The 15,602-nt window shown below is 40.7% G+C and overlaps 1 protein-coding gene across 3 annotated transcripts in view; it reads left to right on the top strand.

Moving 5' to 3' along the window:
• vipr2 (vasoactive intestinal peptide receptor 2) overlaps positions 1–15,602 on the top strand; it is a 62,906-nt gene that overhangs the window by 33,823 nt on the left and 13,481 nt on the right. For all 3 annotated transcript variants that reach the window (XM_018672685.2, XM_051069794.1, XM_051069793.1), the window contains 3 exons: positions 6,266–6,379; positions 9,350–9,441; positions 15,333–15,430. In XM_018672685.2, the coding sequence (XP_018528201.1) occupies positions 6,266–6,379; positions 9,350–9,441; positions 15,333–15,430 (304 nt within the window). The remainder of the gene's footprint in view (positions 1–6,265; positions 6,380–9,349; positions 9,442–15,332; positions 15,431–15,602) is intronic.

Raw genomic sequence — 15,602 nt, 5'->3', positions numbered from 1 at the left:
TAAAAGGTGCCCTGTGGAGCTTCCTTGGAAACAACCATAAATGATGTTAAAACACATTGTGTGTATCCTCGAGATCTAACCAACTTAAAGTAGCAGTAGCACAAAGTAAAAGGAAAAGTTTACCGAAGCAAAAGTACATAAGTATTAGCATCAAAATATAATTAAAGTAACAGAGGTAAAAGTATTCACTGTGTCTCTATTTAACAGGTAACTAAAACTTTCAAATAATTATAGTGGAGTAAGTAGAACTACACAAGTAGCTCAAAAGTCAGTACAGAGCTTTACTAAGTGTATAAGTTTTCAAGTGTCGTTAATTCCTCATTAAACATTTGAAAAGCTCATTTTTCTTTGAGGAGTTTCACTTGTAAAAAAAAAAAAAAACTGGTCCTCGGCCAATGAACTGTGGCTGTGTCAACTTCACCAAACTTTCATTAAAGAGGTGGCAGATCACTCTAAACGCTCATTTTTGAAACAATATTATGGTTATTATGTGTTGGGGCATTCACCCGACCGTCAGTTTGAGCCTCTAATGATTCTTATATAACAGATTTACAAGTGATTTAACAGGAAAAGGTTTTTCTTCCAACATAGTTCTGATCTGCTCACACTTCTGGATTTAAAATCAAACCAAACGTTTATTAAGTTTGACTTTCAAACAATGAAGAGATCTAATTAAACAATTATGCGCAAAAACATTTCATAATGGATTAGTCACTTGTCCTGTTTGGGACGGCAGACAATCAGTCTTTCTTTTTAACTGCAGCTTAATTACAGCTCAGCTTATTTAAAGATCTTTTTATTTAATTAAAAAAAAAGATCATTTTCGATCAACCTACTGTTCCTAATTAATTCTTAGCGTGAAGTAAAATCCACAAATGAATACTAATGACTCTATCATCTATGATGGAGTCTGGACATTTTGGAGAAAGGTCACTTATTTTCCAAAACAAGATGTTCAGAGGTTTGGAAGGAAACTTTCACATGTTGTGGTGAAGATGAAAGAAACACGCTGCTGCTTTTTCCTCAGAGGAAAGGCTCGTTTCTGATGTAACCCACTGCTTGCGTAATTATCCCAGCAGTGAATTCGCTCCTCAATCTCTAAATAAGACCAACTATACTGCAGCTCTTACTTTATATAAGATCCAATTAGTCTGAGTTTGAAGTGAGGAAGTTCAGCTAACATTTCATTTGCCTCCTTAAAGTTTTATCCCTCTCGAGCAAGTAATAATGGCGTATGTATACAGTGTAATTTTACATGTTTAATACACAGTTGGTGATCTTATTTCTAAAGTAAAAGGTCCATGAAAAACAAAATTAATTCTGTTCTTTTTATCTGCAACAAACGAAAACCTGAAACTTCCCACAAACACAGTTGCACACACACAGTTTCACTCCATTGATGTGAGCTCTGGACGCCGAGTCCCCCCCTGCTGTGATAATTAAAGCTCAATGACACGAAGTAGAGCAAAATAATAACATGGCTGGGATCCTCTGCAGGGGAAAAATTGCTGGCGAGAGCATTTTTTCTTACAGAGTTGTTTCATTTGTTTGCTGGAGCGAATGAGGCTCTCAGGACTTCGTCTGATGCTGCAGCTCCACCGTTCATTCAGCTCAGCTAGCCTCACTCGAGCCGCTCAGCAGGACACGAGGCTCAGGTTTAGACTCAGGGGAAGAGTTGAAAATTATGAGGCTTGTGCATTTAGAGTGCGTCTAAATCCACTTTTACTAGTTTAACGGTGGAAAAAAAACAGTTGTAGCACCAGGCGTGTGGTTCAAACGGGTTGTACTTAGTCTCTTAATTAATCGTGGGTGTGTTTTGGGTGCAGTAAACCAAAGGTGAGCTTGCACCTTGGTGGATTTACCAGCTGATCTCTCCTCATCTGTGCTGCTGCTGCTGCTGCTGTTGAACAAACTTTGCCTCCAGAACATTCATTCAAACATTTGAAGAAGAGTCTGCAGTGGAAGGTTAATGGAGTACTGCTGGACAGTTCACATAAAAGAAGTCAGTTTGTTTAACTAGCTGCATGAAATCGAAGAAGAAGGGGCACCGTGCTCAGTCAGCCTTCACATTACAGCGAATAAAGACCATAAAGCGCAGACAGAGGATTTTCCTCCAGAATGTGTGCTGCTGTGCATTTGGTGAGTTGCTGCTTAAAGGCAGCGGTCCTGCCTCTGATGTGTTTCTGAGTGTTTCCTGTGAGCGCACAGAGAAAGGATGGATCACTTAGCGGGTAGATGGGGTTTTCCTCACGCACCGATGAGTTCAGATCTGTGCTGGAGCCATTTTTTCCCTCACAGACATCTGTTCTCTCGCTTTCCCCTCTCCTCCTTTTTTGTCCTCTCCTGCCCTCTCTGTAATTTCCTCTCTTTCACTGCTTACCTCTGCACTTTCACCCTTCCTTTTCAAACTACTTTTTCCTCTTTCTTTTCCTGTCCTCGTCTTCCTGTTCTCTGCACATCTCTCATTCTGCTTTTTCTTTGGTTTTCCTCTGCCTTCTCCTCTCTACCCGGTCACCTTAAAAAATCTTTTCACTGCTCTGATGGACTCATCAACATTTTCACTGCCCAGGCCGTTTACAGGGAGGTCAAGGCAAGAATAAGCTCCAGTTTCTACATTAGACATGCAATAAAAATACAAGTCAAAAGTCAGAGCAATCTCACAGAGACAGCAGAATCCTCAGCCTATTACTTATGTTCGGGTAAACACGGAGCAACCAAATCTGACTTGTTTGCATTTCTTTAAACCAATCATAATTATGATAAGCCCAAACGATTTTGTACCAACGGTGACCCTGGTAAAATAGATTCTCTTCTTGGTGGAACACTTGCATTGGACTGTCATTAAAATGGCCAATTCCCCACGAGGAAAAAACAGTTGAAGGCGTGATCCCACAGTCTACATCCGATGAGTCACCCAAAACAGTTTCCAAAACTCAGAACATATTTATCCCAGAAAGAAACAGGAGAAGTAAAACAACAAAAAAAACATATCAGAATCTGCTGTGACCAGGTAGGATGTTCCAGACATCTTCCAGAGATCAGGGCTCTGTGGGGTCCAGACCATCTGTTGCAGGACTCCTTGTTCTTGTCTTTGAAGATAGTTCTTTCTAACTCTGGCTGTGTGTTCGGGCTCATTGTCATGCAGCAGAATCAGCTTGAGACGAACCAGACGCCTCCCTGATGATGGATAAGAATCGAAAGAGCCTCAAACTTTAGCACAGTACTGTACAGACTAAAAACTACAGCTTGTATAACCAGTCCTATTGTGAAAATACCAATAAATGGCTTGTCTGTCACAATTATTACATAATCATAAGAACTGTTTTCATCTGTATAAAAACGTTGTTCCACCATTTAAGGTCTGACTGGTGCTTTTGTAGTGATCTCATCTCGTCCTTTGCTGTGGTTTAATGGCACATGAGCAGAGAATTAGCACCACCAACTATTTATCTTGAGACACATGACGTCTCTAATTCGACTGAGCACATCGATGAGCATCCATCGACATTAGCATCATGAATTTAGCCGATTTAAAGAGCCTCAAATTAAATTTCTCTTTATATGGTCCAATGTCTAGTGCTAATAAATGGCTCTTCATAAGTTGTATTTTTAAACTGTGATTAGGCTTTTACTCTAATATTGGATTAAAATAAACAGAAAAAGACAATTAAATCATCAATCGCAATTATGTGTGCCACATTTAATCTTCTTAAGATGACAGCTCCGGCTAAAACATGTAGCACACAGCTAAAAAGCCTGTGTATAAAGTGAGTGAACTGAGCAAAACATTGTATAAAATCTATGTTTGTGTGTAAAGGATTAAAGCAGAATGAGAGTGATCATGGAGAGCAGGATGGAGGTTTTATGGAATGATCCCACTGTGTTTGTCCTGCCATCTGATGTTGGCTGTGATGCACGGTTTTGTGGTTTGGAAGAACATTGACATTTTCATCTTCTCTTCACGTTGTTTCAGTGCATCAGTGTGGATGGAGGTCTTTGCAAAAACCTGAAAATACGAGAGGAGACGGTGTCGATGATTAGTTCTGCAGGTTCTCAAAATTTCTGCCTCTCACACCTCAAAGTTTCCGGTTTGATCTCTGCAGCGCCGAGCGTTTCTGTAAGCAGTCATGTTTCCTGCCAAAACAAAAATCCTTCAAGTTTTATAAGTTGCCCCGGATAATGATGTTGTCAGCTGAACCACCTGAAATGTGAGATTTTAATCGAGTGCAGTTCCTCATCCAGTTCGTGCCACAGATTACAACATTTCAAAACGTCATGGGAGCCAAATGACACTGGCCCAAATAAAAAAAAAGAAGGAAAGACTACATCATTCTGGTTTGTTTAGCTTCTCATCTCCTCCAGCTCTGTTCTTTTTTCCAACCTGACACTAATAGGTTTCTTTTTATAGCAGTTTTTTTTTTCCTTCACAGTCTGATGCCCTGGTAGCTCGCCTGGCTGTGTATCTTTAGCAGGGATGTTGGGGAGGGGGGTTACATTTCTTTCTTTCTTTGTTTTTTTTTTACCAAGCACACTGTCTCCATTCATCTATCACTAAAAAGCCTTGTTGACTGTTCAGTTTGCCATCAGCGCTTTCGCACCCATTAAGGCTCATGGTGAAGAGCTGGAGGAGCTATTCTGGGAGGCAGTTTGTTTGTTTTGTTTCTGGAAGGTGGGTGGGAGTTTTGTTTTCAATCAGGGCCACCACCACCTCCATTGTACTCTGTTTGAGTACTGTCTAAATCCTCTGCACACTGTATATACTGTATGCCTCCCCTGCACTTTAGGAAAGATGCTGTGCAGAAATAACAAATCCAACATGCTGCATGTGGAGTGTAATTGTCTTGAAAAGGATATTGTTTCTTTCTCCTATTGTCCTGCATGTGATTGTCTTAAATAGGCTTTTTATGCTGAGAAAATGTGGCTCAAAGGGATGTAACTGAATATAAATACAGAATAATTTGCTCTGAACAGATCTGAAGAGTGCATCTGTGCAGTATTTTAGGGGGGGGGGTGTCTCAGTTCCCCTCACAGTTCACACCCCTTGAAATCAGTGCAACTCACTCTGTAAAATAGTAGCATAATAGCATCCTACACAAATCAGAACAAGAGAGATATTCTGCAGAAGTAGGGCTGTATGAGGTACTTATTGGGTCTGATTTGGGTGAGTGTGGAGAAGCAGGGAGGAGGCTGAGCCATGTGCTGCTGTGGACGAGGGTCAGCAGCAAATATGTGTTTTACCCCCCTAAAAAGCTGTATCAGTTTAAGTGTATGCTGTATTTATTATATCACTATGTCACTTTTTGTCTTGCCATCAAACGGCCCTTTCCAAACAGCCATTTTCTCAACTGTTGAACTTTGTGTACCTTTGCATACTTGTGCCACAGATCAGCTCTCTGGGTCATGGTTTCAGTTGTTTGTGAAGGAGGCAACAAATAGATAGAAGCAGATCAGAAACAGACAGAAGCTTGGCGTAACATCCAAGTAATTCAGTCAGGAGTGATTCATGGAGGGTAGGTACGGTGCAGATACCAAGTCAGCATAAGACACCAAAGTTTCATCCCTTATATGACTAAAATCTAACTTTGGGACTTTTGAAAATCACCGTTCTTCAAAGTATCTTTAAAGAGGCTTTAAAAAGGATAATTATACTTTGTCTTTCCATCCTTTTATCTGTGTCTCAGCTGCAAATTCTTCCCAAAAAAGGGAGGAAATTATCTTATCAGTGGTCATTTTTTCTGAAAAGCCAAAACTTTTAGCAAATGGAGATGGTGGGTGAGGCCACCGTGCAAACACTGTCATTTTGTTTCTGCAATTATGAAGACGGGATGACAGCGAGCAGAGGGAGAGATGCTCTGGAAATGAATATCAGCCTGTGAGGCATTTGTATTCATGAGCACCGCATCGGAAAGAGTGGATTCCTCAGCAGTGGACAGCACAAAAACAACAGGTGCACTGACTGCTTCTCTGATGAGGGAGAACAAGTTGTCCTCCACCCAGTGTTTGACCCTGTATGTGAACCAGACTCTAAAAGGGATGGAGATGTGATTAAACATTTTAACCTCCTTAGTTATGAGTTAATATGAGTTTAAAAAACTCGACACAGTGTTTCTCAATGTGAGTCTCAATAATGCATTAATCTGTTTCTCCAGCTGTACTTCCTGGATCGTATTTCATTGTCTCATCGGTACCTTAACTGGTTATTCTGAAAATTATACTTTTTACGTTGGTTTAAAATTTACTAATTTACTAATTTTGGTTTTGACAGAGCCAGGCTGCAAAGGAGCATGGGACAGCATAGCGTGTTGGGAGCGAGCTGAGATCGGAGAGACCATCACCATCCCCTGTCCTCGAGTCCTCAAGACTTTATTTGGCAGAAATGGTAAGCTGTTTATTCATCTTTTTAATTAATGAGTGCCCACGAAGTTTATGTTTTTCTGTAGTTATTGGGCTCTGCCCTTTTAATTACAGTATAAATAATCAAAGTATAATTGGACCAGTTCTCTTCCCTTCATTTTCTGCATAATGAGGATATTTACTTCTGATGCATTACTTACATATTTTGGTGATAAAATGTCTGTTCTTTCACTCAGGTAAAATTTCTAATGCAGGACTTTTACTTGTGCTAGAGTATTTGATACTGCTAATAAATTATCTGAATTCTTCATCCGCCACTGTTTAGTTTCAGTAAACTTTTTTAATGTGTTAAACAGCTAAAACCTTTAGCTATGTGTCCCTCTGTTTAATTAACGCTAATGAAGCAAAGACAAATGTTTTAATGAGCTGCTAATTTGTCAGCTCTTCTCAGGACCTCTTAAATTTAACTGTGTTTAGGAGGTTTCCTTTTGGCCTCTCTCCTTGTCCTCTGATTTATTTATATCGGAAACATGTATTATACACAGGAACATCAATTCAGATCATTATAATAATTCTAAGTGAATGATTACGACTCAGTATATCTCATTCCTGCTCAGGATTTGGAGACCTGCAGATGATTTTTCACACTTGAAATTCAGTAGACTTTGCAGAGACTCTCTGAAGTGAGTTGAGTTTTATGTTTAAAGTTAAAACTGATTAGATCTCTGTCCTTGTTTCTACCCTCCACTGTTCATCCTCAGTTATCTCCTGTCTGTGTAAATGTGTAGAATCAGTGGATTCCCTTCTGAATATATGAGATTCTTCCAGCCAGTGACCAGATGGCAGTTTGGATTTCCACTCTGAGCCTTGCTCCGATTTACATTGATGACTAAACATTATGTAAGCACCCGGCGGCTTGTTCGGAGCCAAAGCGCTCGCCTGAGCTCTTCTCTGTCTGGGACAAATCCAAACCCCCTGAAGTTACTACATTTTACTGAAATAGTAAAGGGCCCATTATGTAAGATGAACATTTAGCCCCAGCAGGAAGCAGAGCACCAGGCACCCTGAAGTTATTGAGCAAATTTATTTAGTTTCCTGTCAATGAAATGAAAGAGCACAGAAAACAAGAAATTAATGAGGCTTGTTTTCCAAAGAGAGATAACCAGTGAGGCTTAAATCTAAATCAGCACACAGCACTTTAGAGCAGAACTCTCCCACTCTTTATTTTGTTACTTAGCTTTTACTTTTTCTAACCTCACATTTATTTTGTCTAGATCTCCCTTGTGCTGCCAAAACACAAGGGGTCATTGTCAGTGGATCCTTTGGGTCCTGGGGGTTGTGAGTCCGGACCTCTATGGATCTGGCTTGTCACACAGATGCTGGATCAGATTGGGATCTGGGGAGCAGTTGCCATGCTTGGTCTGCAGCAATGTGTAGGTGGGCAGTACGTGTCAAAGTAACATCCAGGACCTGAGGTTTTCCAGTAGAGCATTGTATTACAGAACATCTTATAGGACCTGTAGGCAGGCCGACCCCTCCCACCCTGATCACAAACATTGAAGTCACTCCCCACTGGCAGGAGGCTGCGGTCCATCAGAACCAAAACCTCGCACCACAAGAACAGTTTCTTCCCATCTGCAACCGGCCTCATCAACAAGGTCTAGGTCCCCCCTTCGGACATGGACTCTTATCCAGCCCCCGTCCCACACCCAGTCCATGTTACATTAATGCACATCTCTCTGGACTATCACTATCACCCTCACACATTTGAACTCTACACTTTATATTTAGATTTAGATCTATTTGTTTTTTACTCTTACCTTTACTCTTTAATCTCTCTTAGTTTACTATCACTGTTTTTGGCACCAATATACCAAGACAAATTCCTGCATGTGTAAACGTACTTATTCTATTGTCACACTATGATCGATGTTATTCACTCCGCCTGCCAGTGGTTTTAATGTTGTGGCTGCGGACGTCTGCTGGATGTGTAAATAGGCAACTGATTGCCAACATGTTCACCGTGACGACTTAATAGCTTGTCGTCGTTGTGTTTACAGCTTCATTGTGGCGTCTCCAATCAGCCAAAAACTCCATTAATGCAGATTTAAGTCAACAGGGAACTCAATGAGAAACATCTGATCACTGTTTCGTGTTTTTCGTTCACAGATGTAATGACTAAACATTTTCAAATTTTCCGAGGCTCTGACCTTCCCCTTTACTACTAAAAGAATGAACTGTTTAAGGTACATTATGAAGCTGCAGTCTGGTCAGACACAGTTCAGCTTCCCCTGCAGTCATCACAGCAGTAAACACAGCTCAGAGCTGCCACTCCTCAGCCAGCTTTACAGTAATGACACTACTTGGCAAACTTAAAACTCTGTTACACATTAAAAAAAAAATCCTCTTGGCTTCAGCTGTGTTTACCCTGCTGTGACACTGTGAAGAGGGTTTGTTTGGAGTGTACCGAGGCAGAAGTGTGGTGACATTACTTCCAGTCAGTGAGCAAGAGATGCTTCGTGCTTTTTACAGTGCATTCTGGGAATTTCCGAGGGAGATGAACTTCCATTGCACCGCTGTGATTTTGGGATTGGGGGACGACTGCAGAAACGTCCCTCAGGAGTTCACTGTCCACTGGACGAGGAGTTAATTTGAAGCTCACTGTGTGGTACTTAGCTTCATTTAACTGTTGTTTTTTTTGAGCAATGTTGTGTGACAGTGTCTGTGTTAACATTCAAGTCATGCATGTATAGTCACCTTGGACTGAATCTTGAGTTTAAATATAACACCAAAAATAAAAATATACAGCTAAAACACACTCTAAGGGAAGAGGAGAGAAAACAAAAGGGGATGTGTTTTTGATTCTCTTGCAGTAAACACAAGCAGTGGAGGGATAAAAACTCTTTAACGTCACTTGTTTAGAAACGGAGTGTCTCAGTTGGTGTGTGGGTGAAGCCTTTAGATAATTCGCTCTGCGTCTCTTCCTCTCTCACAGGTAACATCAGCAGGAACTGCACGTCAGCGGGATGGTCGGAGGTTTTCCCAAACATCAGCAGCGTGTGTGGGTCGGACACGAGCCAGGACAAGGTAAAGCAGACGCCCTTGTTGTTCTGTCGGTCTGTTGTTGCTGTAAATGTCAGCGCAGTGTTTCACCTGGACACTAATGAATTCTGACGTGTGCAGCAGGGAAAGAAGCTGTAACACAACATGGACCATTAGTGGCCTCTAACTGACGAAGCCCAGCGGGGTTGGATGTTAATTAACACCAGTTAGTGGTGAAGGGCTGCGACTTTAAAAAGGTCAATATGCCTAACAGCCGTGTGATACATGTTTAAATGTCAGCAGTTTGTGTGAGTGTGTGCGCCGTCCCCTGGTTTTTTGCGTCATTTAATGAAAAAAAATCTCTGAAACACCATTAGCCTTCACTCTTGTCAGACCAATTTGGTTTTAAAAAGCGCTGTAATTTTGTTTTTTCCCAGAATCCTTGAATAATAGCAGGCATGTAGCCCTGCAGGACATTTCCAGGCTTGAAATGAAACATTTAATGGCCACAGCTCCTTTACAAAGTCTGTTTAATTCCTTTTCCTTTATCTGGATAGTCATTTATTCATCTATGCAGCTGCTTGAATGAAAATGAAAACTGTAAAAAGAGACCGTTGTTCTCTTCCTGTAGTGCTGAAGTTGTGGAAGAGTCCCCTGGAGGCTCACTGTAAAACTCAGTGAAGCCGAAGGAGAGCTGCAGATTCAGGTGATAACTCCCCAGGTTCAAGAGCTCCACCTTCTCACACTGCCACGCTGTCACTTGAGGCATGTTATCTTAAAAATGTTGATAAATAGAATAGATATCAGGAAGCAGAACAGAAGACTTGCCTTTTTTTTTCTCTTTCTCTGAATGTTTCACCTTGTGCTGCTGCTGCAGGCTTTAATCTGACAGCACTCAATTAAGACTTGTTGGAAATGTCACAGAAGAATTACCAGGTCTGGCTTTGGAAGATCGCTGTTTAGACTTTTACTGTCATCAGATTCATTTGCAGCAGCAAATATGTTAGTAAAGAAATTTAGTGCTGCCTGGATTCCTTTTATTTAATCAACATGATGAGGAAACATTTTAATGAATGCATCTGCAAAACCAAAAAGTTTATAATTAACAAACTATATCTGCAAAATGTTAATTGACAACATATTTAATTTGTTTCCCTAGAATATCCACTCAACAACAAAAGCACAATTAACACTTAGTGGTTATTTTAGGCTCTCTCAAGTCAACTCAAATCACTTGGTTTAAAGAATTCATTTGACATTTTTGGAAATACACTACTAGATTGAGATGAGAAGATAGCTAGCTAGCTAGCCTGACTTTGCCCAGGGTGAAATCTGCCCACCAGCACCTCTAACACTCATTAATTAACATTCTGTCTCTGTTTAATCTGCACATGTTCTAGGGTATTTGATTTTTATTAGGACAATGAAACCTGACACACAGTTGAGGTTTCAGACGTACAAGTAAGCAATGATTTGGTGATTATGTCTGTTTTCCAAACAGTTTGGAGAAGAAGGATGTTTGGCCTCGTTTGGCCTCGTCAGTGATAATTGCTGCTCCCCTCTTCTGTCACTGCTGTGGTTCAGTTTGGGTCACGACTTATTCTGAATCGCCCATTGTGCTTGTTAAACTGAGTGTCTGCCCGTTTCTCACTCCTCCACTTCTGCCTCTTCTTCTTTTCCTCATCCTCATTTCTTTCTCCTGCTCTCCAGTCTGACCAGGTCTCCCTCTCTCAATACTCAAGACACAATTCACCTAAAGTACTCATATTGTATGTCTGTCAGATCAAAGCTGTCCATCTTCAGTGTTGTATTTTCCAGGACAAAGGAAGAAAATGATGTGTTTTTTTCTGCGTATCACTGGAACACTTCAGTAGCTCTGTGAAAGGCCCACGAATTATAAAAAAACATGAATGAATTTATATAATTCAAACAAAAAAGAAGAAGAAATGACAAACCTCCTGGGTCACAGTTCATAGTTCTCCCTAACCACACTGGTAGGTCTGCACCATGACATTAAGTGGACTGAAGTCGTGCTTTTCTTTCATAAAGTGAATTAATTGACCTGAAATCAAAGGAGCTTCTTCCTGTAAATTAATGTAAGTGTCCCTTTTTGTTTCATCTGGAACTGTTGGTGCATTAAAAAAAAAGAAAGTAGTTTATAGCCCTGAAAGAATCATTGGAAAGAGGCCAAATGACTGAATGAATTAACAGAAATGACGGTGGCATCAATCAGACATTAGACAGACTTTATAGGAGGAAAAGTCAGTTTAACATCTGGTTCGACTGATGAGGACTTTTTTCCAGCTTATTCCTGTAAACACACTTTACTCAGTTTTCACCCAAGTATCTGACAAGTCGCAGGGTTTTCAGTTTGTTTACTTCAGCACACTCTGCCTCCCAAACTGAGCAGCAGCTGCAGACGAGAACAGCTCCACCACACAAATAACCAGCAAGTGGAATATAACTTCATCTCATATGCAGAGCTTTGTTTTCTGGTCGCATGTTGTAGCATCATTGCATCTAATCAGGGCTGTAGCGTGGGTTTGGGAAATATCTTTGTCATATGATATTTAAAGTCCCCCTCTGCTCAAAAATGTCTTTTGCCAATTGTTGCTTCAGTTGGATGTTTGAGTTTCACTGTAGGACGCTAAAGCTAGGAGATGGTTAGCTTAGCGTAGCTTAGCGTGAAGACGAAGCAGGGGAAAACAGCCAATCTGGCCCCAAAAGTAAAGTTCATCAATTTTGTTGAATCTTTGATGTCAAAGACGTCTTTACCACAGTCAAGATAACCACACAGCACAATCTCTGTGTATTTTTAGGCTGTTACGTTAATTGAACTTTCTTTGTTTTGTTTGTTCGGGAAGAAGGATGTTTGGCCTCGTTTGGCCTCGTCAGTGATAATTGCTGCTCCCCTTCTCCGTCACTGCTGTGGTTCAGTTTGGGTCACGACTTATTCTGAATCACCCATTGTGCTTGTTAAACTCACTGACTGCCACGTTACTCTTCTCCACGTCTGTCGCTCTGTCTTCCCGTTTCTCACTCCTCCACTTCTGCCTCTTCACCTCCTCTTCTCTTCCTTTCTTTCTCCTGTTCTCCAGTCTGACCAGGTCTCTCAAAGTGGTCCATCTTCAGTGTTTTATTTTCCAGGACAAAGGAAGAAAGTGATGCAGTTATTTCTGTGAAAGGATTCAAAGGCCCGAAGACTTAGCAGCTTTTTCTACCTGTGCAGTTTTGACTTGTGTTAGAGAAATGTTTGACCTGGAAGAACTGTTGTCAGCTGCTTACTGAGACATAAGAGCAACATGTAAAGTTCACATTTACATAATACATGTCTCAAAAGGGCCAAAGACATATTTTTAGAGGAGATGTAGTGTGAGAGCTGAGGTGGCGATGGTGATAAATGGAGAGTCCGTTTAAACTGAATGTAAAGTTGATGCCGGACGAGTTTTAGCTTCTCATCAAACAAACACACTTTAATAAGAACTCAGGAGAGGAAATCATCTTCTGAGGAAGCGAGATAACGGGACACACACACTCACACTGGGCCTTTATTGGCAGATTTCAATCTCTTTGTTTCTGTTTTGAACAGGAAATGATCCGTTCTTCATCTCTTTGTGCCAGAAACAAAAGTTTTCTCAACAACAAAAACACACTTTTCTTTTCTCTCTTGATCCTCCAACACTCGCAGCATAATGAGCCTGCTCAGATCTGATGCAAACCTTCATTCAAAGCGCAAAGGCCTCGTTGCATCACATCTGTGCTCAAACACAAGAGACACATATTTTATGTCCTGATGAAGTCTAAAAGGGAAGTTCCGAAAAGAGAGGAAAAACAGCTGCTCCTGCTTTTTTTTCACATGCAAATTTTCCATTTTTAAAATCAGTTTAGCCAAACCTGTAAATCTATATCTCATTCTTGGAGCTGCATTACCAAGGAGCTAAGCTACGCTAATTAAAATAAAAGAAAAAAGATGCTTGGTGATTTATTGAGTCTATCCTCTGAAGACATGTGACTTCTCTCTATGAAACTGAAATCACAGGATAAATTATTGCTTTTGGCAGAGAAATGTATTTTGTTCAGATGGATCAAGGACATCCCTCCCACTGTTACTTTGTGGTACAAAGAGATCTTTAATATATTACCACATGAGAGGACGAGCTCTGCATGTAAAGGTAATGATCAGTTATTTCAGCACATCTGAAGGCCATTGGCTGGACTTCTCCAGCAGAGAGTGTTGTTTTATTGTTAATAATGTGACACCTGCTGTGCAGATCCAGACCTGTGTGTGGAGGTCAGCGGTTCTCAGACTTTTTCAGGCCAGAGACTCATAATCTTCAAGCCGATTAAACTGGCATTGTACTCTTAGATGCTGTAGGAATTATTCATAGTTTAAACTTTTCAACCCCTAAATATTTAAGACCTGTTTCATAAAAATGAACTTAGACTAATTCAATTTGAATACTTTTAAAGACAGGGTCTACTTTTTCTGGAATGGTGGCCAGGTTCACCATTCGTGTTTTCTTGACCTGCAAACTTTCAGGACACAGTCCTGGTTTAAAGACAAACTCACCTGGACTGAGGCTACGTCAAAGATGACGCAACTAGTGGTGGATATTTTGACTTCTTTCAAATGATTCCTACACTGAAATGTTACATCAGTTCTTACAGTATTTATAGTAAAAAGAAAAAATGACAAATCGTACTAAAGAAGAAATTCTGCAGCGTTTTGCTTCTGTTTGTTGTCTCCCTCACTTCCTCCTTCTTTATTTAACTTTGTTTTATTTTTCTGCATCTTTCAGTCCATCACTGTCTCGAACAGCATGATTATTTTGGACAGAGAACAGACAATTCTGTGGATCTATTTTTTGGCAGGGGTCCGTCTCCTGTGTGTTATGTTTTTTAAAGACTTAAGCCAAGTTGGAGAAGTCAAGTTAATCTCTTATTGTTAGACTTTATGAATCAGCGTTTATTTCTGGGTTTATTGATGTTTACACATTACAAGACATTTCACAACACAGCAGGACAGACGTACTGCAGGGGGAAAGATTTTTAAAAAAGAAAAAAGTTTCTGTTGAGCAGCAGTTTTCACGTACAGGAAGTGCTGTCACTGTATCAAATGCACCAAACTCTGTTTCTAATTCTTGATATTGTCAAAGTTTCAGAGATGAACGTTGGTTTTTAAAGACTTCTGAGTCTTTTTAACAGATGTACAGTTCAGCGTTACTCTTGAACTTGCTGGGCCTGATTCCAGCAGTTTCACAAACAGAAATAACATTATTTATCACCAAATAGTCCAGATTTGTGTAATACTGTTGAGTCAAATGTTAGATCTTTGTGTCTTTGTCCTCACATGGAAGATATCTCAATTATGAAATCGAACGTCTGCTCTCCTGTGTGTGGATCTTGGCTGTTGTGTAACTGCAGCTTCCCAGTTTGGCTCGTTTTGGGTCACGAATGGCACCACTGAATTGCCCATTGTGCTGTCCTGCCTCTCCCTCTCCTTCTCCCTCTTTCATTTCCTTGCTCTCTCGTCCTCTCTCCCCTGTGTTACTACCTCCTCCTCTCAGTTCACTTCAGCTCAAATCAGTGAGCTCCGCTGGCAGTGAATTCAGCAAATTATGCCAGATCTGCACCTGCACCCAATAATATTGCTAAATAAATAAATAAAGGTCCAATAAGATCTTGCTCACACTTGCTCCCTTACTTGTCAGTCTCTATTTTTGTCACAAACAGAACGAGAGAGATGAGTTGTATAATAACACCACTGTTCAGAGAGGAAGCATCATCAGAAACTGACAGCAGAGCTGAAACATACATCAGCGTAGCGGGTGTAGAGGAGGCCATCTTTGTTCTTGTTGTATTCTTTAACAGCCAGACAACCATAATAAACATAATTAGAACAATAACCATCCTCCTCCTCTCTCTCTGTGTTGTAGCTGGTCTTCTACGTGGTCGTGCAGACGCTGTACACTCTGGGCCACAGTCTGTCTTTGATCGCCCTCACCACAGGGAGCGCCATCCTCTGCCTGTTCCGGTAAGACCAAACATTACACTGTTATTACACCAGATACAACGTCAGCGGTCCCTTTTGGGGCAAGCCGGGTCTTCACAATACATAACTGGAGTAAGATATAAAATAAGAATAACAGAAGACGACTGGCTGGTGTACATTTCCAGCTCAGTTTGTCAGCAGAGTCTGACGAAGA

The sequence above is a fragment of the Lates calcarifer genome, linkage group LG4 (genome assembly GCF_001640805.2).
Source record: "Lates calcarifer isolate ASB-BC8 linkage group LG4, TLL_Latcal_v3, whole genome shotgun sequence".
Classification (NCBI taxonomy): domain Eukaryota; kingdom Metazoa; phylum Chordata; class Actinopteri; family Centropomidae; genus Lates; species Lates calcarifer.
The sequence above is the reverse complement of the archived record's forward strand: the minus strand, read 5'-3'. Positions and strand labels throughout refer to the sequence as shown.